The sequence below is a fragment of the Leucoraja erinacea genome, unplaced genomic scaffold (genome assembly GCF_028641065.1).
Source record: "Leucoraja erinacea ecotype New England unplaced genomic scaffold, Leri_hhj_1 Leri_549S, whole genome shotgun sequence".
Classification (NCBI taxonomy): domain Eukaryota; kingdom Metazoa; phylum Chordata; class Chondrichthyes; order Rajiformes; family Rajidae; genus Leucoraja; species Leucoraja erinaceus.
The window spans coordinates 2737-27800 of NW_026576453.1; the positions used below are offsets into that span (position 1 = coordinate 2737).

At 41.4% G+C, this 25064-nt stretch overlaps 1 protein-coding gene and 1 long non-coding RNA gene across 2 annotated transcripts; one reads left to right on the forward strand and one right to left on the reverse strand.

The window, feature by feature from the left end:
• Positions 1-9511: 9511 nt before the first annotated feature.
• Positions 9512-20258, reverse strand: LOC129694114 (mucin-2-like). Its single transcript, XM_055630835.1, has 6 exons — positions 20098-20258; positions 19703-19818; positions 17307-17429; positions 13758-14148; positions 11636-11798; positions 9512-10352 (listed from the first exon to the last, which is right to left on the reverse strand). Exons 1-6 carry the CDS (start codon positions 20162-20164, stop codon positions 10334-10336), a joined length of 879 nt encoding a protein of 292 aa, XP_055486810.1. The 5' UTR covers positions 20165-20258; the 3' UTR covers positions 9512-10333.
• Positions 14417-23205, forward strand: LOC129694116 (uncharacterized). The gene is made up of 3 exons (XR_008722958.1): positions 14417-14497; positions 21291-21320; positions 22700-23205. It is a non-coding gene; the product is annotated as an uncharacterized LOC129694116 (long non-coding RNA).
• Positions 23206-25064: the final 1859 nt, after the last annotated feature.

Genomic DNA, 25064 nt, shown 5'->3' on the forward strand with positions numbered 1-25064 from the left:
CATTTGTAGGATGTACAAAGTTGAATACATTTTGGAGTGATATATTTGATATATTTACAAAGCTTTTCAAGTCAAGAATAGAACCCACAACGGAATGGATTATATTTGGAATAATAGGAGAAGATACCAATTTAAATAAAGACCAAAATGTTTTTTTTAATTATGGGTTAATAATTGGAAAGAAATTGATACTTAAATTTTGGAGAAATACAACCATACCAACTGTTAAAATGTGGATTAGGAATATGATGGACATAGCACGCCTTGAAGAAATGAGACTCCGACTAATAGATAAATATGACCAATTCTTAAGGAGTTGGTCTCCTTTCATCGACTTTTTGGAATCATGTGATGCAGCGGTACCGTAAAGATTGCTGATTTCAGTTCATGACGCGGATAGATCTACATCTCCGAATACAGATTTGAAAAATTCTCTTTTAAGGGGCCTTCTCTTCTATTTCTACTTTCCACTTTTTCTTTTTCTTTTTTCTTTTTTTTATATACACACTTCACGTTTTTCTACTCTCTACCATCTATTTTTCCACTTTTTCCTCTTTCTATTGTTTTCTTTTTCTTGGCTTGCTTACTTCCTTCTCATAACATAAAACTAGAGGTTGTACATAGAATGGATTACGGTATTACATATTTGGCACCTAAAATTAGGTTCCACTGTACTGTTTTGTACTGTATTAACTTCTAATAAAATAAACAAAACAAAAAAAAAATAGGGGAAAGATTCTGGCACAGTTAAAATCATTAAATTCGGACATAGCTTTTCTGCAAGAAACACACACGAAACAACAAACACAGATGAGACTGAAGGCAAGTTGGATAGGTCAAACTGACTACTCATCATTTACTTCTAAAGCAAGAGGTACGGCTATTATTATTCGGAAAGGTATACCATTTAAATTAAAAAATACTATATCTGATAAAGAAGGAAGGTATACTATAGTTGCGGGAGAAATTCACTCCACACCACTGACTATGATAAATATTTATGCTCCAAATTTTGATAACCCACTATTTTTAAAGAAAATTCTGGATATAATAGCAGAGCATAATTACCAAATTGTAATATTAGGGGGAGATTTTAATTGTGTTATAGATCCATATTTAGACAAATCAATAAAATCAAGGAAGGGTAATTCCAAATCTAAGACTAGTTAATTTTTAAACACATATATAAAAAATACTAACATAACAGATGTATGGAGAGTAGTTAATCCAACCGGAAGGGAATATCCGTTCTATTCAGCGGTACATAAAACTTACTCGCGAATTGATTATTTTTAATGGATACAAAATTTATTCCATATACGATTAATCCTAAATATCACAATAGTATTATTTCTGATCACTCCCCGTTGACTTTTGCATTAAAAGTTGAGGGAATGCCGGGTATAAAACCTTTTTGGAGATTCAATGTACAAATATTAAATAACCCACAAGGTCATGAGTATTTAAAACAACAAATTTTTTTTTGAGACAAATGAGACGAATGAGATAAATCAGGAGAAGTCAAACAACGCTCAATGACGGCAAACCCACTGTCTCCGACTGTCTCCGAAGAATGTTCAACATGTTGAAAATCCAGAACTGAACATACAGGTTTGATTTGCCTCGGGGGCGGTCCCGAGGGATGCACACCTTCGGACGCTTTCAACTTAGTGCTTGGGTTCAGATTGCCCAGTCATCTATAGCTTGTGTGGGAAAATGAACCCCATGCTCCCGTCTCCCCCCTTCTCTCTCCCCTCTTCTCTCTCTCCCCTCTTCTCTCTCTCCCCCTCTCTCTCCCCCTCTATCTCTCCCTTCTCCCCTCTTCTCTCTCCCCCACTCTCTCTCCCTTCCTTCTCTCTCTCCCTTCTCTCTCCCCCTTCCATCTCTCCACTCTTCTCTTCTCTTCTCTCTCTCTTCCCTCCTCCCCCCCTCTCCCTCTCTCTCCCTCCCCTCTCTCTCTCCCCTTCTCTCTCTCTCTCTCCCCTCTCCCTCTCTCCCCCTTCTCTCTCCCCCTTCTCTCTCTCCCCCTTCTCTCTCCCCTTCTCTCTCTCCCTTCTCCCCCCCCCTCTCTCTCTCCCTCTTCTCTCCCCCCCCCCCCCCCTCCCTTCTTTCTCTCCTCTTCTCTACCCCTTCTCTCTCTCCTCCGTCTCCACCCATGGGAGCGTCCAACAGTCACGGAGGGAGGGGCAAATCACCCTGAGTGGGGGGTGGGGTCCGATGGTGGTGCATCATGGTCAGTGACTGTGGGACATTCCCGCGGGTGGAGACGGAGGAGAGTGAGAAGGGGGAGAGAGGTTGACTATAGGCTGCCTTGGTCATTTTTGAGACTGAAGGAATTTGCATGAATAGCCAGGGGTAACATTAAAGCAAAGAGTTTTTAAATAGTGTTCAATAAATGAAAGCTAATTTCCATCAGTAAGAATGTTGGTATAAAGCACAATAGGATTCTGGAATGGGTGTTGTTTACTGTATACTCTGCACTGTGGGTGGCCTGACTGCATTAATGTAGAATATTTTCTTTGTTTGAATAGCACACAAACAAAAGCTTTTCACTATATATAGTGACAGAGTCAAAGATTGATACAGCATTGAAACAGGCCCTTCGTCCCAACTTGCCCACACCGCCCAACATGTCCCAGCTACACTAGTCCTACCTGGCCTATATCCCTCCAAACCTGTCCTATCTATGTACCCGTCTAACTGTTTCTTAAATGTTGGGATAGTTCCCGGCTCAACTACTTCCTCTGGCAGCTTGTTCCATACACCCACCACCCTTTGTGTGAAAAGGTTACACCTCAGTTCCTATTAAATATCACCTAAACCTTCAGATTGGTCCCGACCCAAAACGTCACCCATCCCTTCTCTGCAGAGATGCTGCCTGTCCTGCTGTGTTACTCCAGCTTTTTGTGTCTATCCCAGGACAGAAAGGTCGGTGTGGGAATGGGAAGGGGAGTCAAAGTGTTTATGAAATCTCTTTAGTTCCTTGTGATGAGAGCCAGCATTGTGTGGATCTACATGGCGAGCTACCATTTAGAGGTTTTGGTCAGAGAGTTTGTGTGTGAGCTGACGGATGTAGGGAGGTAATACAGTATGTATTGGGGAAAATATATAGTTGATGCCATGATCCATAACAGCCCTGTTTTCTCTCTCCCTTCTTTCTGAAAATATTGAGTTACATTACATCTCCAGTGCACAGAAACTGACCTAGTCTATAGGACATTTACAAATGTTCACCCATGCATCCACGAATTCTAGGGTCACCTCCTTGAGATCTCTGTGATGCAGCCCTTCCGGCCCTGGGGTTTTATCTGCCTTCCATCACAATGGTTTACCTAACACCATTTCCACCAGTGGACAACACCGTCGGGAGCTCGCAGGTCACAGGTTGGCGACCTGTTTTTACAGAGCTCCCGTGGCAACAGCTGCGTCCGCTGGACTGGAGGGCGGCAATCATCGGCAGCTGGCACCAACCCGGGTCGCGGAGCTTGAAACGGTCCATTCGCGGAGTTCGGTTGGGCCGTGGGACCGACTTACCATCGCCCGGTGGGGTAACAACATCGGAGGCCTGGATCTGGATCGCCTCAGCGCAGAGGGAGAATAAGGAGGGAAGAGACAGTGACTTTAAGACTTCGCCTCCATCATAGTGAAGAGGTGCCTGGTGAACTCACTGTGGTGGATGTTCATTTGTGTTTATTGCGTGTTTTGTTGTTTATTATTATATGTATGGCTGCAGGCAACGACATTTCATTCAGACCGAAAGGTCTGAATGACAAATAAAGGAATCTAATCTAATCTAATCTGACTAATGTGGATTCCCTTCAGTTCCTCCCTCCCACTAGGTCAAGTTTTTTACACACAGTTTGGTAGGTGTGTGGAAAGAGCTGTTAGAGGAGGTAGTTGAAGCTTCAACGGTTAATTCCAACCCTGAATATACTTGTAAGACATTCAAAGGTTGTGATAATCATATTTTATTATAATTGATTAAGTACAGATCACAAGATATTGCCAACAGATTGTTAAAAGTCTTACCCAGCTAAAGAAATAGATACAACATATGTGATCTGATTGTCATCTTGATTTATGTATCTAAAAATGACCTGGAGATTACATGTTTAAGAAAGAACTGCAGATGCGGGAAACCTGAAGGTAGACCCAAAATGCTGGAGAAATCAGTGCTCTAATCTATGGAGCCAAAGGAATAGGTGACGTTTTGGGTCGAGAGACACTTAAGGGTCTTTTGAAAGTCTTGCATGATCACAATTTTTTAATAAGGAATGAGTTGCAACTATTGTTTAGTGTGCCAAGACATGATTGCTTTAACTCTCGTACCAAATGATATCCCATGAAAAATCAAGAAAACATATTTGAAAAGTTGTGTGAAACAGCTATAGGATTGTTTACATCCGGAAAAGCACAGTATCTGATGAGATGAGACCCCATCCAGGTTGGTACATTTCCTAATATTTTATTGTATATCAGTCTCCAGTAGCATTCAGGCAGCTACAACTCGTTGGATTGCAGGGAAAAGACAGAGATTGCAGAGGAGAGGAAGAGAACTCTCACGTTAAACATGAGAATCCCAGCAGTTGCAGGAGAATATCAGACCCGGCAGTAATTGTAGCACACCCTGTAGAAGGCTTTTGAGCAATTCATGTTCTGGAGCTGCTTTGTCAGATCTCCTACTGTCAGAAGTCAGTGGCGTATCTGTGAAATGGCAGAAAAAGCAACAACTTAATGTAATGCAATCTGAATCTGTTCCACGCCTCTCACTCATTGCATCCTTAAGGCCCTGTTCCACTTAGGCTAATTTTAGGCGACTGTTGGCAACTGTCATAGTCATAACAGGTCACCGAAAATCCGGCGACTGGACCCCCTTCGGCATATAATTTGAAATAGAATCATTACCTTAAAAACCAAAAAAAACTGAAGTCAGCACCGGTGACAAACTACATCACCTGGCGACAACTACGACAGCACCTACGTCAGGAGAAGTCAAACAACGCTCAATGGCGGCAAACCCACTGTCTCCGACTGTCTCCGAAGAATGTTCAACATGTTGAAAATCCAGAACTGAACATACAGGTTTGATTTGCCTCTGGCTTGATTGTGCTATCTCTCTATTTCTGAAGTTTTTTCTGTTATTATTCGTCCTGACTGGACAATTTTTTGTTACAAAAAGATGAAACGGCCTGTAGTCTTTTATGATACTCTGTCTAGGGGACGGAACTCAATGTACAATTCCAACTACGGAGGTCAATTCAATTTTAGCCACCATTGGTGGCCTCTTGTTTTTAAGGTATCGCTTTTTTGATACCTTAAAGTCACTTTTATTTTAAATTCACTTTCACGTGTTTCACTTGTTAATTTTTTTCATCACTAACACAATATGTGCTTTATTCTTTTTTTCATTGAGGTTCAATAGAGGGAGGAGATGTAAAACAACTTCAGAAGTCTGGGATGATCACCCAAAATCCTGAGGTATTTAGCTGCACCATATGAATCAAAACCACCAAAACTGATTTACAATGCAAGACAATAGACGAATAAAGAATGGAGGAATCACATTTTGTAGCAGGAATATTAGGGGTGCGAATGATCCAATTAAGAGGGGAAAGATTCAATTATTCAAAAACGAGGTTGAATAAATTTTATCCAAACGTCTCTCCCAGATGCGATAAATGTTTGTTTCAAAACGCTAATATAACACATTCATTTGTAGGATGTACAAAGTTGAATACATTTTGGAGTGATATATTTGATATATTTACAAAGCTTTTCAAGTCAAGAATAGAACCCACAACGGAATGGATTAATTTGGAATAATAGGAGAAGTTACCAATTTAAATAAAGACCAAAATGAATAATAGGAGAAGATACCAATTTAAAATAAAGACCCAAAATGTTTTTTTAGCACGCCCTTGAATTATGGGTCTTAATTCTCCTCTCATCATCGACTTTTTGGAATCATGTGACTTACCTTAAAGATTGCTAATTCCAGTATGACGCGGATAAATCTAGAGGTTGTAAATTTGAATTCTCTTTTAAGGGGCCTTCTCTTCTATTTACTTTCCACTTTTTATTTTTCTTTTTTATATGGCTACTCTCTAATTTTTCCCACTTTTTCCTCTTTCTATTTGTTTTCTTTTTCTTGGCTTGCTTACTTCCTTCTAATAACATAAAACTAGAGGATATACAAAGAAAGGATTACGATATTACATATTTGGCACCTAAAATTAGTATAACCTGTACTGTTTTGTACTGTATTAACTTCTAAAAAAAACAAAAAAAAAAAATAGGGGAAAGTTTCTGGCACAGTTAAAATCATTAAATTCGGACATAGCTTTTCTGCAAGAAAAACACACAAAACAACAAACACAGATGAGACTGAAGGCAAGTTGGATAGGTCAAACTGACTACTCATCATTTACTTCTAAAGCAAGAGGTACGGCTATTATTATTCGGAAAGGTATACCATTTAAATTAAAAAATACTATATCTGATAAAGAAGGAAGGTATACTATAGTTGCGGGAGAAATTCACTCCACACCACTGACTATGATAAATATTTATGCTCCAAATTTTGATAACCCACTATTTTTAAAGAAAATTCTGGATATAATAGCAGAGCATAATTACCAAATTGTAATATTAGGGGGAGATTTTAATTGTGTTATAGATCCATATTTAGACAAATCAATAAAATCAAGGAAGGGTAATTCCAAATCTAAGACTAGTTAATTTTTAAACACATATATAAAAAATACTAACATAACAGATGTATGGAGAGTAGTTAATCCAACCGGAAGGGAATATCCGTTCTATTCAGCGGTACATAAAACTTACTCGCGAATTGATTATTTTTAATGGATACAAAATTTATTCCATATACGATTAATCCTAAATATCACAATAGTATTATTTCTGATCACTCCCCGTTGACTTTTGCATTAAAAGTTGAGGGAATGCCGGTGTATAAAACCTTTTTGGAGATTCAATGTACAAATATTAAATAACCCACAAGGTCATGAGTATTTAAAACAACAAATTTTTTTTTGAGACAAATGAGATGAATGAGATAAATCAGGAGAAGTCAAACAACGCTCAATGACGGCAAACCCACTGTCTCCGACTGTCTCCGAAGAATGTTCAACATGTTGAAAATCCAGAACTGAACATACAGGTTTGATTTGCCTCGGGGGCGGTCCCGAGGGATGCACACCTTCGGACGCTTTCAACTTAGTGCTTGGGTTCAGATTGCCTAGTCATCTATAGCTTGTGTGGGAAAATGAACCCCATGCTCCCGTCTCCCCCCTTCTCTCTCCCCTCTTCTCTCTCTCCCCTCTTCTCTCTCTCCCCCTCTCTCTCCCCCTCTATCTCTCCCTTCTCCCCTCTTCTCTCTCCCCCACTCTCTCTCCCTTCCTTCTCTCTCTCCCTTCTCTCTCCCCCTTCCATCTCTCCACTCTTCACTTCTCTTCTCTTCTCTCTTCCCCTCTCTCCTCCCCCCCTCTCCCTTCTCTCTCCCTCCCCTCTCACTCTCTCCCCTTCTCTCTCCCCTTGTCTCTCTCCCCCTTCTCTCTCCCCCTTCTCTCTCCCTTCTCTCTCTCCCTTCTCCCCCCCCCCCCCCGTTCCCTCTCCCTCTTCACTCCCCCTGCCCCCCTCCCTTTTTTTCTCTCCTCTTCTCTACCCCTTCTCTCTCTCCTCCGTCTCCACCCATGGGAGCGTCCAACAGTCACGGAGGGAGGGGCAAATCACCCTGAGTGGGGGTTGGGGTCCGATGGTGGTGCATCATGGTCAGTGACTGTGGGACATTCCCGCGGGTGGAGACGGAGGAGAGTGAGAAGGGGGAGAGAGGTTGACTATAGGCTGCCTTGGTCATTTTTGAGACTGAAGGAATTTGCATGAATAGCCAGGGGTAACATTAAAGCAAAGAGTTTTTAAATAGTGTTCAATAAATGAAAGCTAATTTCCATCAGTAAGAATGTTGATATAAAGCACAATAGGATTCTGGAATTGGTGTTGTTTACTGTATACTCTGCACTGTGGGTGGCCTGACTGCATTAATGTAGAATATTTTCTTTGTTTGAATAGCACACAAACAAAAGCTTTTCACTATATATAGTGACAGAGTCAAAGATTGATACAGCATTGAAACAGGCCCTTCGTCCCAACTTGCCCACACCGCCCAACATGTCCCAGCTACACTAGTCCTACCTGGCCTATATCCCTCCAAACCTGTCCTATCTATGTACCCGTCTAACTGTTTCTTAAATGTTGGGATAGTTCCCGGCTCAACTACTTCCTCTGGCAGCTTGTTCCATACACCCACCACCCTTTGTGTGAAAAGGTTACCCCTCAGTTCCTATTAAATATCACCTAAACCTTCAGATTGGTCCCGACCCAAAACGTCACCCATCCTTTCTCTGCAGAGATGCTGCCTGTCCTGCTGAGTTACTCCAGCTTTTTGTGTCTATCCCAGGACAGAAAGGTCAGTGTGGGAATGGGAATGGGAGGCAAAGTGTTTATGAAATCTCTTTAGTTCCTTGTGATGAGAGCCAGCATTGTGTGGATCTACATGGCGAGCTACCATTTAGAGGTTTTGGTCAGAGAGTTTGTGTGTGAGCTGACGGATGTAGGGAGGTAATACAGTATGTATGGGGAAAATATATAGTTGATGCCATGATCCATAACAGCCCTGTTTTCTCTCTCCCTTCTTTCTGAAAATATTGAGTTACATTACCTATCCAGTCCACAGAAACTGATCTAGTCTATAGAACATTGACAAAAGTTCACCAATGCATCCACGATTTCTAGGGTCACCTCCTTGAGATCTCTGGGTTGCAGACCTTCAGGCCCTGGGGATTTATCTGCCTTCCATCACAATGGTTTACCTAACACCATTTCCACCAGTGGACAACACCGTCGGGAGCTCGCAGGTCACAGGTTGGCGACCTGTTTTTACAGAGCTCCCGTGGCAACAGCTGCGTCCGCTGGACTGGAAGGCGGAATCTTCGGCAGCTTCGACCAACCCGGGTCGCGGAGCTTGAAACGGTCCGTTCGCGGAGCTCGGTTGAGCCGTGGGACCGACTTACCATCGCCCGGTGGGGTAACAACATCGGAGGCCTGGATCTGGATCGCCTCAACGCAGAGGGAGAATAGGAGGGAAGAGACAGTGACTTTAAGACTTTGCCTCCATCATAGTGAAGAGGTGCCTGGTGAACTCACTGTGGTGGATGTTCATTTGTGTTTATTGTGTGTTTTGTTGTTTATTCTTATATGTATGGCTGCAGGCAACGACATGTCATTTAGACCGAAAGGTTTGAATGACAAATAAAGGAATCTAATCTAATCTAATCTAATCTGACTAATGTGGATTCCCTTCAGTTCCTCCCTCCCACTAGTTCAAGTATTTTACACACAGTTTGGTAGGTGTGTGGAAAGAGCTGTTAGAGGAGGCAGTTGAAGCTTCAATGGTTAATTCCACCCCTGAATAAACTTGTAAGACATTGAAAGGTTGTGATAATCATATTTTATTATAATTGATTAAGTACAGATCACAAGATATTGCCAACAGATTGTTAAAAGTCTTACCCAGCTAAAGAAATAGATACAACATATGTGAACTGATTGTCATCTTGATTTATGTGTCTAAAAATGACCTGGAGATTACATGTTTAAGAAAGAACTACAGATGCTGGAAAAATCGAAGGTAGACAAAAATTCTGGAGAAACTCAGCGCGTGAGGCAGCATCTATGGAGCGAAGGAGTAGGTGACGTTTTGGGTCGAGACACTTCTTCAGACTGAAGAAGGAACTTAAACCAAAACGTCACCTATTCCGTTGCTCCATAGATGCTGCCTCACACGCTGAGTTTCTCCAGCATTTTTGTCTACCTTGTAGATTACATGATCACAATTTCTTAATAAGGAATCAAGTTGCAACTATTGTTTAATCAAATACATGATTGCTTTAACTCTAATACCAAATGATATCCCATGAAAAATCAAGAAAAAATATTTGAAAAGTTGTTTGAAACAGCTATAGGATTGTTTACATCCGGAAAAGCACAGTATCTGATGAGACCCCATCCAGGTTGGTACATTTCCTAATATGTTATTGTATATCAGTCTCCAGTAGCAGTCAGGCTGCTACAACTCGTTGGATTGCAGGGAAAAGACAGAGATTGCAGAGGAGAGGAAGAGAACTCTCACGTTAAACATGAGAATCCCAGCAGTTACATGCAGGAGAATATCAGACCCGGCAGTAATTGTAGCACACCCTGTAGAAGGCTTTTGAGCAATTCATGTTCTGGAGCTGCTTTGTCAGATCTCCTACTGTCAGAAGTCAGTGGCGTATCTGTGAAATGGCAGAAAAAGCAACAACTTAATGTAATGCAATCTGAGTCTGTTCCACGCCTCTCACCCATTGCATCCTTAAGGCCCTGTCCCACTTAGGCTATTTTTAGGCAACTGCCGACAACTGTCATGTCGTAGCAGGTCGCCGAAAAAACAGCGACTGGGCCCCATTTTGACATATAATTTGAAATAGAATCATTACCTTAAAAACAAAAAAAACTGGTCAGCACTGGCGACAACCTATGTCACCTGGTGACAACCTACGTTAACCTGGTGACAACTACGACAGCACCTACATCAGGAGAAGTACAGCTACGCTCATTGCCACAGTCAAACCCATTGTTGCCGACTGTCTCCGAAAATGTTTCAACATGTTGAAAATCCAGTGGCGACCAGAAAGATGCTACGACTCTTTGGGCAACTGAGGAGACGACTCATGACCATACAGGCAACACCCCGGCGACCATGTGGCAACAGCCTGGACGCCTGTAGTCGCCTAAAAAATAGCCTGAGTGGGCCAGGCCCTTTCACTTGTAATTTTAGCGGCAGTGTGGATGGAAATAGAATGGGAATAACGCAAGAAAATGTCAGTGATGTTTACAGTACATGAATCACACATGGAGGGGCCCGGTCCAATTTCACAACTGATTCGGTTTCACCAAGAAATGATCACACATGCCTTGAAAACAAGCACAGCTCAATGCAATTTGAAACTTCATATTCAGGGGGGGAATTTGAAATAGAATCAATCTCACACATTAGTTACTTTGTACATTCCCGAAGAGTAATTCTTACATGCCTGAAGAGCAATATGATTGTAAAGTCTTGTTAAAGGTTGCAGCATAAAATATAAATGATTAAAAAATAAATTGTCTATAGTTAAATATGAAGCATCATGCTTAAATTTACATTATTAAGACAAGGAGTTTTATTTATTTTGACCACTTTGCCCAGACCGATCTAACATGAGAAATCTCAGTCGTTCAAGAACAATGGTGAATCAGACTGCTGTTTATGAAACACTGGTAAAACTACCATCAGCTGTTTCCTGATAGATCATGAAGATTCATTAAATCATTTGAATTTGGATTCATCAACCAGCATGGACATTGTGGGCCGAAGAGCCTGGGAGAAGGCAGGAGAATGGGGTTGTGAGGGAAAGATAGATCAGCCATGAATGAATGATGGGCCGAACGGCCTAATTCAGCTCCGAGAACCTATGAAGGAAGGACAAAATAAAACAACATCAGATGCTGACAAGTAACTGAAACGTAACAAACCTACATTTTACTATCTTGATTCTCTTCTGTCTTGAGAGCTGCAGCCGGAGCAAAACGAATAACTCTGGTTAGACTCCTTTGCCTGTTATTTTTCTTCTCTGTGCTCGAAAATCCCCTCCTCCTCCGGTGGCCAGATCTTCTCCTGCAAATCCTTCGGCCATCGTTCTAGAATAAAGTGTTTCATTAAAGCAATTGGTCAAAGAAAGCAATGACTATACGTGGACGTTTATGAAAGTACTGTGGAATTCACCTCCGTTCTAAATGTTGACACTGTATGTAATTATTTTGCAACTTCTACCGCTGTACAGTGGAGAGCATTCTGACTGGCTGCGTCATGGCCTGGTTTGGTAATTCCGGCGCCCAGGAATGAAAGAGGCTTCAGAAAGTTCTAGATGTTGCTCTGTCCATCAAGGGTACAGACACCACCCCCTCCCCCCCCACCACCATCAAAGGGATCTATAGGAAGTGCTGCATTTAGAAGGCAGCTATTATCATCAAATACCCACCCCACCCTGGCCAATATCTCACTCCTACCATTACAACAAAGGCAGTAACAGAATTCCTTAGGGCTAACGGAATCAAGGGATATGGGGAAAAGCAGGAACGGGGTGCTGACTTTGGATGATCAGCCATGATCATATTCAATGGTAGTACAGGCTCGAAGGGCCAAATGGCCTACTCCTGCATCTATTTTCTATTTTTCTATGTATCTAAGGCACAGGAGCCTGAGAACTGTTACCTCCAATGCCAAGAACAGCTTCTTTTCATCAACCATCATACACTTGATCCACCCTCTACAACCCTATCCATAATCCTACCTCAGCACCAATCTACTATGAACTAAGGTTGTACGACATACTTTGGCCTACCAGCTTAACAGGCAACTAGAGAGCAGTCCTGAACTATTGTCTACATTGGAGACCCTGGTACTATCTTTGGTCGGACTTTACTGGCTTTATCTTGCACTAAACATTATTCATCTTACTCCCCTTATCATGTATCTATACACTGTCAATGGATCGACTGTAAACATGTATTGTCTTTCCGCTGGCTGGTTGGTGCACAACAAAAGCTTTTCACTGTATCTCGGTACACGTGACATTAAACTAAACTGATTGAGTGCTTTGAAGATGTGACCACAAAGGTTGATGAGGGTAGACATGTAGATGTTGTATATATGGACTTCAGCAAAGCATTCGACAAGGTTCCACATGGTAGGCTGCTCTGGAAGGTTAGATCACAAGGAGAGATTTCCAAATGGATAGAAAATTGGCTTCATGGAAGGAAGTTTCACGATGGTGACAATTTTCTTTTCAGACTGGAGGCCTGTGACTACTGGTATGATTCAGAGTTGAGTGCTGGGCCCGTTACTGTTTGTCATCTATATCATTGATTTGGTTGTGAATGTACAAGATATGATTAGCAGGTTTACAGATGACACAATAATGGGTGGTATTGTAGATAGTGAAGATCTTTGGCACAAATTGCAGCAGGATCTTGATCGGTTGGGCGGGTGGACTGAAGAATGGTTGATGGAATTTAATAAAGAGAAATGTGAGATGTTGCATTTTGGGAAGACTAACAAGGGGAAGGACCTACACAGTGAATGACAGGGCTCTGGGGAGTGTTGTAGAGCAGAGGGATCCAGGAGTGCACGCACATGGTTTGTTTAAAGTGGATCACAGGTAGATAAGTTGGTCAAAATGGCTTTCGGCATTTTGACCTTCATCAGTCAAAGTATTGATTATAGAAGTTGGGAGGTCATGTTGCAGTTCTATAAATCGTTGGTGAGTCCGCATTAGTGTATTGTGTTCAGTTCTGAGCACCATTGAGGTCAGGCAATTATATAAGCAGCATAGGTGGATATTGTCCTAATGTAGGCAAGTGTGATTGGTGTAGATGGGCAGTAAGGTTGGCATGGATTTGGTGGACTTGGTGGGCCAAAGGAATTGTTTCTCTGCTGTACAACTCTGCAAAACAGTCCAAATAATGTCCTTTATCTTATACACTAAAACGTATCAGCGTATCACATTTATGCTGTTGTTTCAGCGTAGATAAAAGTGATATTGCAGGCGTGCATCTCTTTAGCAATCAATTAAATAAAAATCCTCGAGATACCTTTCCCCTGCATCTCCTTGATCGTTCATCGCTTTCGGATGATGATGATGATGATGATGATGAAGATGATGGTCGTTTTCTAGGTTTTTTGGTTGTTGTGGTGGCCGTGGTAGTTGGTGTGGTCACAGTTGTGGTCGGTGTGGTAACTAAAGTGCTGTCTGTGGTGTCCAGTGGGGTCGGTGTGGTAACTAAAGTGCTGTCTGTGGTGTCCAGTGGGGTCGGTGTGTTAACTAAAGTGCTGTCTGTGGTGTCCAGTGTGGTAACTAAAATGCTCGGTGTGGTCACCGGTGTGGTCGGGGTAATAGCTGGTGTTGTCACGTTTGTGTTAAAGCACTGGACTTGAATGTTTTGAAACAAGCCCACCTGCAGGGTGATTGTGCTTGTACACGTAGCAGTTTCCTGTAAAGAGAAAAAAACCCACAGAATTGTACAAACATACTATAGCATGGAAACATCTAACTCCACGCTCTCATGGCAACCAAGATGTCCCATCAAAGCTAGTCACAATGGCCTGTGTTTGCCCCATATCCCATCGCACCTTTCTCATCCATGTACAGTATCTGTCCAAATTACCTTTCAACACAAGATTCCCAACTGATCATGATGTCCCAACTTCTACATTCAGTTTCCCGACTGATGTGGATCAGCATTCAAAAAGCCTTCTTCACCCACCTGCAGGAAACCAATGTACATGTGCCGGCTCTGGAGAGGGTCCAGAAGATGTTTACAAGAAGGATCACAACGTATGGTGAGTGTCTGTCAGGTTTTGACAACCCCCCCCCCCCCCCAACTCCCTCCCACCTCCCCCTTTCCAATGTCAAGGTCAGCACTCTGCTTACTTTTGTTCCTGTGTGCCCACACCTCATTGAGTTCCAATCCCAACATCATGCTGAGCTCTTCTTCTGTGGCCTCCGCCTCCCAACCTTGTTCTCTGGTCTCACCTGCCAGTCATGAGTACTTCTCCTGTCTCCAGCATTCATAAGTTCATAAGGAATAGGAGTAGAATTAGACCATCCGGCCCATTAAATCTACTCCGCCATTCAACCACGGCTGATATATCTCTCTTACCTAACCCCATTCTCCTGCCTTCTCCGCATAAAAACTGACTAATAAGTACTAATCAACAATCTGTCTATCTCTGCCTTAAAAATATCCACTGTCTTGTCCTCCACAGCCTTCTGTGGTAAATAATTCCACAGATTCACCACCCTCTGACGAAGGAGATTTCACCTCCTCGCATTCCTAAATGAAAGTCTTTTAATTCTGACGTTTCTCCTCCTCACACACGGAGGGACCAGCCTGTCCCACACCTCTGCTCCACCCGGCGCTGCCGACACACAGCCCGCCCACACAGGCCAACATGTCTCACCTACACTACCCTCACCTGCTTGCGTTTGGCCCATATCCCCCTAAACCTCTCCTATCCATGCACCAGTCTAAATCTTTCTGAAACTTTGCGATAATACCTGCTGGGTGTGTTGGAATGAACTGCAGATGCTGGTTTAAACCAAAGATAGACACATAACGTGGGTCCGATAGCATCTCTGGAGAAAAAGAATAGGTGACGTTTCGAGTCAAGATTCATCTTCAGGGGTTGGTTCTAATTGAAGTCCGTGGTTTCACCACCACACACACAGCCAGCCCTTAACAATACTCAGTTCTCCCACAAAATAATTGAGCACCTGAAGATATCAAATATATTTTCAGTGGCTGAAGGGTGTATTTGCATCTTGACTGAGTGAGTTGGACTTCCATCAGATTGCACAACTAATTGTACGGAAATTACCTGTAGGAAACATAAATCTAATAATATGTCTGCAGTGAACACAGCAATATATATATATATATATACATGTGTTCTAATATTGAAGATGTTGGTTAGTTTTTCCTTTTCAATGTTTGAACTAACATTTACAATCCTGAATCCATTTTGTGACGTCGTTTGATGTTGACTAGATTTCAAGACCACAAAGAATTAAAATAACTCTTTGCTTAATCCTGGTGTAATTCCATTACCACGTTTCTTCATAATGAAAGGAATGCTATCAAGTTGACAAACCAGTTCTTGTGGACACACGTGAATCTCTAGATTCCTCCAGTGGTTTGTATTTTGCTCAGTGCTGTGTGACTTGGTGTGGAGTTCGGCCCATAACCCTTTACACCTATCCTATCCATGTCCCTGTCCAAATGTTTCTTAAATGTTGTGATAGTTCCTGGCTCAACTACCTCCGCTGGCAGCCCATTCCACGCACCTACCACCCTTCATGTTAAAATGTTGCCCCTCGGTTTCCTATTAAATCTTTCCTCTCTCACCTTAAACTCTGTGCATTCACCCTATCTATTCCTCTCATCATTTTATACCCCTCTATAATATCACCCCTCATCCACCTGTACTCCATAGAAGTCCTAGTCTGCACAACCTCTCCCTGCAGCTTTGGCCCTCGAGTCCTGGCAACATCTTCGTAAAGGGGCTGTCCCACTTGACATATCAGTGTCACCGAAAGATTTTGAACATTTCACGCCGCAACTTTTTCAGTGACCTGTTACGTCAGTCAATGATGCTGGCAGTCGCTGAAAACATCACCAAGTGGGACAGGCCTTTTTAAATCTTCTCTGCACCCTTTCTAGCTTAGCAGCAACTTTCCCATAACAGGATAACAGAAACGGAGCAAAATATTTTCAATGTGGCCTCACCAATGCCCTCTACAAAAGCAACATGACCCGTATCTTTTAAACTTAGGACTCTGACTGATGAAGACCAATGTGCTGAAAGCCTTCTTGACCACACTATCTACTTGCAATGTGACTGTGGGAAGAGAAATAGAGTTAGTGTTTTGGGTGGGGTGGGAGATTGCCGCCTTCACATGGTCCACCCTGTTTTCGTATAATGCAATCAACCCGACGTGCACGAACAAACAGATGTAGTGTTTTGGTGTCTACAACGTGAGGCAGTGCACGCCATACGCAAGAAGAAGTGTTTTGGATGCAAGTTTCTTTGTGGAACTTCTTTCCTCACTTTTCCCATTTCTAATCAATGGCCTCAGTCTTGCAATATTCACTGGATTTTTGCTTCCCACAGCTGCTGTCTAATTTCCTGAGTTTCTCCAGCATTTTCAGTCCGTATTCCACCACGAGGGTGACGGGTCTGTTGATGTTTTGATCAACAGCGTGCGTTGACCTCATAACTGCTGGCTAGAAAAAGCAGGTCGGGAATTCTGCCCCCTTTTAGGACAAGAGAAGTGATCACTCGAAGGTGAAGGGTAGATTGTGAAAAGTGTTAGAAGGGAAGTCAGTGGTTCACATTCCAGAATGTGCAGTATGCAATGAGGGGTAGAAAGAGGTTGGCACGGTGTTGCAATGGTAGAGTTGCTGCCTTACAGCTTCAGAGACCCAGCTTCAATCCTAACTACAGGTGCTGTGGGAAGACGGATCAGCCATGATTGAATGGCGGAGTAGAGTTGATGGGCCAACTGGCCTAATTCTGCTCCTTTTACTTATGAACCTATGTCAATAGAGATGACAACAGAGAAATGAATAGCAAATGGTGTAACACTCACAGCATTCGTGATGGGTATCAGGTCACAGATTGATGGATCGATACCGGAGTTGTTCAGACACACAGTTCCCTGGATATCGATAACTATTACCACCAGGAATAGGCGTTCTCCTAAATTAGCCTCCTAAAAAAACAAAGAAGAATGTTACACTCAATGAATAGTATTTGTAATAACATGCCCAATGACACCATTGTTATTTGGATTTCCTATGTCTTGCTGCACTTGAATCACACTACTTGCTGCTTCTCAAGATGGCCTTCAATGCACATTGATGCAGTAGGTCAAGGGTTACGAGTGTTTCATTGTCAGATGCACTGGGCAGGGGACAAGGAAACTCATACTTGTTCTTAATGCAACAACATGCAAATAAATGTACAATAAACAATAAATTACCAAAGTACGTAGTGCACCCTTGACAAAGTTCATAGTAGATCTTAGCTGAAGTAAGGTTGTGGTTCAAGATGGCTGATGGATGATGGAAAGAAGTTGTTCTTTAATTTGGAGGTCACTGAGCCTATTCTCCCATTAGAAGCCATGAGATGAGAGCATGGCCAAGGTGGTAGAGGTCCTTGATGATAATCATTGCCTTTCTAAGGCACAACTTACTGGTTTTTTTCTCACCTCAGTCTTAAATGGCCTCCCCTTTATTCTAAGACTGTGGCCCCTGATTCTGGACTGGCCCAAAATTGGGAACATTTTTCCTGCATCTCGCTTGTCCAGTCCTTTTATAATGTTATATGTTTCTATAAGATCCCCCTCATCCTTCCAAACTCCAGTGAATACAAGCCTAGTCTTTTCAATCTTTCCTCATATGACAGTCCCGCCATCCCAGGGATCAATCTTGTGAACCTATGCTGCACTGCCTCAATCACAAGGATGTCCTTCCTCAAATTAGGAGACCAAAACTGTACGCAATACGCCAGATGTGGTCTTACCAGAGCCCTATACAACTGCAGAAGAACCTCTCTACTCCTATACTGAAATCCTCTTGTTATGAAGGCCAACATTCCATTAGCTTTCTTCATTGCCTGCTGTACCTGCACGCCAACTTTCAGTGACCGGTGTACAAGGACACCCAGGTCTCGCTGCACCTCCCCCTTACATAACCTAACCCCATTGAGATAATAAACTAAACTAAGCTAAACTAAGTTAAACTAAATCTTAACAAACTAAAATAAAGAACTTTCATTAGTATAAAAACATTTACTGTTTCACACTGTCGCCACAATTAATTCTACAGTGAGATAAGGTTTACTTTGGTTGCACAAGCAGCAACTGTTAATCCATATGAGTTTCTATTGCTTGTGTTCAGATAGTTTCTGTGGGCACTTTTCTCCTGTTGCAAAACTATGGCATGAGAAACAGTAATTATATTTATACTAATGAAAATTCTCTATTTTATTTTGTTAAGATTTGGTTTAACTTAGTTTAGTTTAGTTTAGTTTAGTTTAGTTTAGTTTAGTTTAGTTTAGTTTAGTTTAGTTTAGTTTTTAGACATACGGCCCTGCAGCCCACCAAGTCCGCATCGACCAGCGACCCCCACACATAAACACTATCTTACCTACACACATTAGGGACAATGTTATGTTTACACGAAGCCAATTAACCTACAATTAACCAGCTCCTGGTTTCTATGTTTCTAATATCTTTCTCCACAAAGGTGAAATTTCCATCGATGATCTTGCCCACTTCCTGCAGCTCCACAAATAGATGTTCATGTTCCTCTTTGAGATGCCCTATTCTCTCCCTAGTTACTCTTTTTCACAATGTACTTATTTAAATCTCTTTGGATTTTCTATTTTTTTTCTGTCAATCTACCTCACATCCCCTTTTTAACTTCCTAACTTCCTTATTAAGTATATTCCTGCATCCCCTCTATTGATATTATGCTGAACATTGATTTCTCCACCTTCAAATAACCCCTGCATGCCCTCTCTCTCATTCCCTCCCCCAACCAAGTCGTATCAGATTCAAGGTCGTCTTGTTGAGTCTCATTGTCTGTAACCCGTTTTCACCTAGCCCACAGCTAACAATTGCCTGTTTCCTTTATCATCGTCACTTATTTGCATCTTTTATTCATGTGTTCTGTATCTATATCACCGTCTGTAACACTCGTTTCATTTCCCCTGACAGTCTGAAAAGGGGTCTCGACCCAAAAACGTCACCTATTCCTTCTCTACAGAGATGCTGCCTGACCCGCTGACCCGTTTGTAACTTTTACAAACTCCTGTCTAACACCATAAAATTCACATTGCCACATTTGTAGACCAGTTCTGGACTTTTCCACAACCGTTTTAAAACTAGTAGAACAAATGCAGGAGAAGAAACACATGCTCATGTCATTTAATACATTTTGGCAAGAGGTAAAAATTAACCGTGAAATGAAATGCACTTACGAAGATTACTTCACATCTTGTAACAGCAAAGAGGTTGCTGTTTGAGGAGTCCACGTTCACCTGTGCAATTGTAGCAGTTTCAACAATTGGGAAGGTTGAACTTGCACATGATTGCGCTGAAACAAAAACAGATTTCAAGAACAATATATCTTTGAGTAATGTCTCTGCATCTTACTCTCTGCACCATGACATGTTCCTTAAAACCTATCTCTTTAGACAAAGCTTTTGATCTACTGCTCTGTGTCAAAATGGAATTACCTTCCCATGAATTACATTTGAATATTTCATGATGCAAAATTATATTTGCTAACTTTTTTGCTGGATTGAACCCACATGAACTATCAGAACAAATCATACTCTAGTCTAGTCCATTGACAGCTTGTTTCAGTACTTGCCAGAGGTGTAGAAGACGTGGACTGCAGCAAAAACAAAGAGGATGGTTTTCATTTTACATCTATACATGGCTGAAGATGTACTGGTCACAGTGTTTGATTTCACACTTATATATATCCTGGACCTCACAAAACAATCCCACGAATAATACCACAATGATGTAATAGAGAACAGGGAAATTACTCAACTCCTTCATGTCCCAGGAGAGAGTGACTCGTCAACTTTCTGTTTTGAAATCAATGCATTCCATGCTAATTACCTTTACTATATTGCGACAGAATAACTGAGTGGGAGTTTTCATGTTTATGAAATCCAAGGTGCAGAAGGTATGTAATGGTCATTGGGTATCTCAGTCGTGTTCACATAAGCGATATCGGCATCATTGACCAGGCTGGCATTCTTCTATTCACCTTTGTCCTTGAGAAGGCAATGATCATAGAGTCACAGTGATACAGTGTGGAAACAGGCCCTTCAGCCCAACTTGCCCACATCGGCCAACAATGTCCCAGCTACACTGGTCCCACCTCCCAGCATTTGGTCCATATCCCTCCAAACCTATCCTATCCATGTACCTGTCTAAATGTTTCATAAATGTTTGATATTGACACAAAATTCTGGAGTAACTCAGCGGGACAGACAGCATCTCTGGAGAGAAGGAATGGGTGAACGGCAGAACTATAAAGACAAGCATGGGAAAATGAATTTGATCAACCTATAATGAAAGATATATGGTATGAAAGTTTACAAAATATACATCAAAGCTCGTTAAATGGCAGACACTCCTTAATACAATTTAACGTACTACACAGACTGCACTATTCTAAAACAAAATGAAACTGAATTTTTCCAAATATCTCTCCGATCTGTGATAAATGTCAATATTTAGAAGCTAATTGATGTATATGTTGTAAATATCTAAAAAAATATTTGAGTGCAGTCTATAATTCTGTTGTAACTCCTGAAATGAAAGAAAAATACCTTTTCGGTAAAGGTGTCCCACCTTTTTAATTCCATGGTTTTTCCATTGTACAAACACTTTATCCAACACAGAAGGTGTAAATGAAGGATTATTTACAATGAGGAGAAGAAGGAGTGATAAATTATCCAATTTTGAAGTCACTTTTAATTGTTTCCAAGTTCGTATACCACAATATATTATCGGATTTTCACTATGTCTTTTTATTCCATTTTGTAGGGGTTAGCAAGATCGAGCCAATTTCAAAAGGTAAACAATCTTCCTTTTCCATCTCTAACCAGTCTGGTTGTTGATCCATATCTTCCAACCAGAAGTTCATATTTTTAATATTAACTGCCAAATAAAAATAGAACATTTGCTAAGACTAATCCTCCATTCATCTTGGATTTACATAAATGTTTTTTACTTATTCTATGGTTCTGGAAATCCCAATTGAAACTTGTAACAATAGAATCAAGTTTAAAAAAAAAAAATTGGGAGAGATATATCGGAATTGATTGAAATAAATACAATATTTGTGGAAGGAAAATCATCTTTATGGCATTAATTCGACCAATACTGAATATGCAGTTTATTAAATAAAGGAGGAAAATGTAATTTAAATAAAGAAGTATATTTCTTAGTCACATATATTTCAAGATATTTAATTTTTTCATAGACTATTTTAAAATGAGATTGTTGCAATGTATGTGGGTTTAGTTCCGTTATTGGGGTAATTTCACTTTTATTCCAATTAACTCTATATCCCGAGAATGAGCCAAGTTGAGTTATCAGATTTAGTCAATTTGGATTACTAGTTTCAGGGTTTGTAATATATAGTAATACATCATCTGTGTATAAAGAAATGTTATTAACTGTATCTTTATTATTATACCCATAAATTTCTGGGTGGGCTCTAACACTTTCTGCAAGTGATTCGATAGCTAGGGCGAATAATAACTGAGATAATGGGCATCCTTGTCTACAACCTCTAGACAGATTGAATTTGGGTGATAACATTTGATTTGTCAATATTCTAGCTTTTGGGTTTGTACATAGGAGTTTAACCCACGTACCAAACTTCTCACCCAGATGAACATTTTCCATCACCAAAAATAGATAGGGCCATTCCACCTGATCAAATGCTTTTTCAGCATCTAACGAGATGACTGCTAAATCTACATTAGCTATTCTATTTGAATATATAATATTAAATAATGGTCTCAGATTATAAAATAAATAACATTTTGGGATAAAACCTGTTTGATCGCAATGTATTAATTTATGAATCACTAAACTTAATCTATGGGCTAAAATGTTAGTTAATATCTTCTGATCAGTGTTTAAAAGAGCTATTGCTCTATATGAACCTGGATCCTCAAGATCCTTATCCTTTTTTGGTATGTGTCATTGTCGATTTGTTTAGAGTTTCTGGCAGTTTCTGTTGAGTGATAGCATAATTATATAATGTCTGTAGACGTGGAGAGATCAGATCATTAAATTTTTAATAAAATTCTGAGGTTAAAGCATTAGGCCCTGCAGCCTTTCCGTATTTCAACCTAGAGTTAAAGTTCGATTCCATCAAATTAAGTTTAACGTTTACCTCTTCCATTTGTTGATTTAATTTTTCAGACATTTCTTCCTTCCAGGTAAACAATTCTTCTCGAACTGAACTGAGGTTGAAATTTCTTCTTTGAAGTTTTTCAGTTCTTCCTTTATACTTGAGATTTATCTTGAAATAAAAGTACGAAGGTCCTCCATTTGTTTTTTTAGTCTTTGTTTTCAGGACAAGTTTTGAAACTTCCTCTTGGGACGACGCTGAAATTGCATATTCAGCCACTCCTGTCCTTCAGGATTCAATACTGCTGGAGTACTGTATCGCCACTCTCTGTGTTAGAATTTCAATTCTTGCCCTTTAACGAGAAAACAAGCATCTGAGACCCACGATAAACTACAATTGGTCTGAAGGAGGGTCTCGACCCGAAACGTCACCCATTCCTTCTCTCCAGGGATGCTACCTGTCCCGCGGAGTTACTCCAGCATTTTGTGTCTATCTTCAATGCCTGCATGTTTTGCTGGATCAGTTAGCAGAAGTAGAATCAGCAAATAATGACAAACAATATTCTCAAGTTATAATTATTTATGGAATATTATACACAGCATTGACATAAAATATCACAGTTCACACCAGGAACAAATTACATATATACCAAACTAATTAACCTGCAAACCTGTACGTCTTTGGAGTGAGGGAGGAAATCGAAGATCTCGGAATAAACCCACGTGGTCATGGGGATAATATACAAACTCTGTACAGACAGCACCCGTATTTACCGTGGAGAAAGATAGGAGGTCAGTGGAACTTGGGCCATCATTGGAAGTGTCTTGAGATCAGTCAGTTGTTACAGTCAAAGAGGTGCGGAAGGTAAATTGTGTATGAAAGTAGACAAATCTCCAAGGCCTGATCAGATATAAATACAGTCGAGGCACCAGAACAATGGAGGGTGGCAAATATTGTGCCTCTATTCTAGAAGGGCTGCAGGGAAAATGCTGGGAACTTTAGGACAATGAGCTGAACATCTGTGGTTGGAAAGTTATTCAAGAGTATTATGGGGGATAGGATAAACAGGCATTTAGATGGACCAGGGCTGATTAGGATAGTCAGCATGGTTTTGTACGTGGGAGGTCGTGTCCCACAAATCTAATCGCATTTTTGAAAATATGACAAAGGTCGATGAGGACAGAGCTGTAGATGCTGTATATATGGACTTCAGCAAAGCATTCAACAAGGTTCCGCATGGTAGGCTGCTCTGGAAGTTTAGATCCATGGGATCCAAGGAGAGATAGCTGAATGGATAGCAAATTGGCTCCATGGAAGGAAGCAGAGGGTGATAGTGGAAGGTTCCTTCTTGGACTGGAGGCCTGTGACTAGTGGTGTGCCTCAGTGTTCGGTGCTGGGCCCGTTACTGTTCGTCATCTACATCAATGATTTGGATGAGAACATTCAGGGCAAGATTAGCAAGTTTCCTGATGATACAAAAGTGGGTGGTTTTGCTTATAGTGAAGATGGTTGTGAAAATTTGCAGCAGGATCTGGATCGATTGGCCAGGTGGGCGGAGGAATGGTTGATGGAATTTAATACAGGGAAATGTGAGGTATTACATTTTGGAAAGTCGCTGGTAGATAGGGTGGTCAAAAATGCTTTTGGCACATTGGCCTTTGTCAGTTAGAGTATTGAGTATGGAAGTTGGGGGGATCATGTTGCAGTTGTATAAGATATTGGTGAGGCTACATTTAAGGGTGTCCGGACATGGCGCCGACAGACAAGAAGCCGAAGCAAAGAAGTCGAAGCCAAAGAACAGAATGGAAACGAGGCCGAAACGACAATAAACTGAAAGAGTCTGAAGACGAGACTCCGACTAACCGAAAGGATGGGACGCCTAAATGCAAACTAACAGAAAGGGCGGGACGCATAAATCCCAAGGATCCGAAAAGCTGCGTTGCCTAATAGCAAACTCACCGAATGGCCGCTCTGTCGAAACGCCACCTACCCGAAACGCGGCGTCACCTACAGGCCAACGAACTGACGGCTGCTCAACAGAAACGTCCAATAACGGACATGACGTTGACGGGGGCGGGACTTGTCAGCGATTGGTCCAGATCCCCGCGTCCATCACATCACTGTGAAGGCATGAATATTGTCCCAAACCTCCGCTCCACTCGACCCGCAGCCCGCGGTGGGTGGCCGTGGGAGAGTGGGGGCGGTCCCGAGGGATGCACACCTTCGGACGCTTTCAACTTAGTGCTTGGGTTCAGATTGCCCAGTCATCTATAGCTATAAAGGTTTGATACCTTTAAGTCACTTTTATTTTAAATTCACTTTCACGTGTTTCACTAGTTAATTTTTTTCATCACTAACACAATATGTGCTTTATTCTTTTTTTCATTGAGGTTCAATAGAGGGAGGAGATGTAAAACAACTTCAGAAGTCTGGGATGATCACCCAAAATCCTG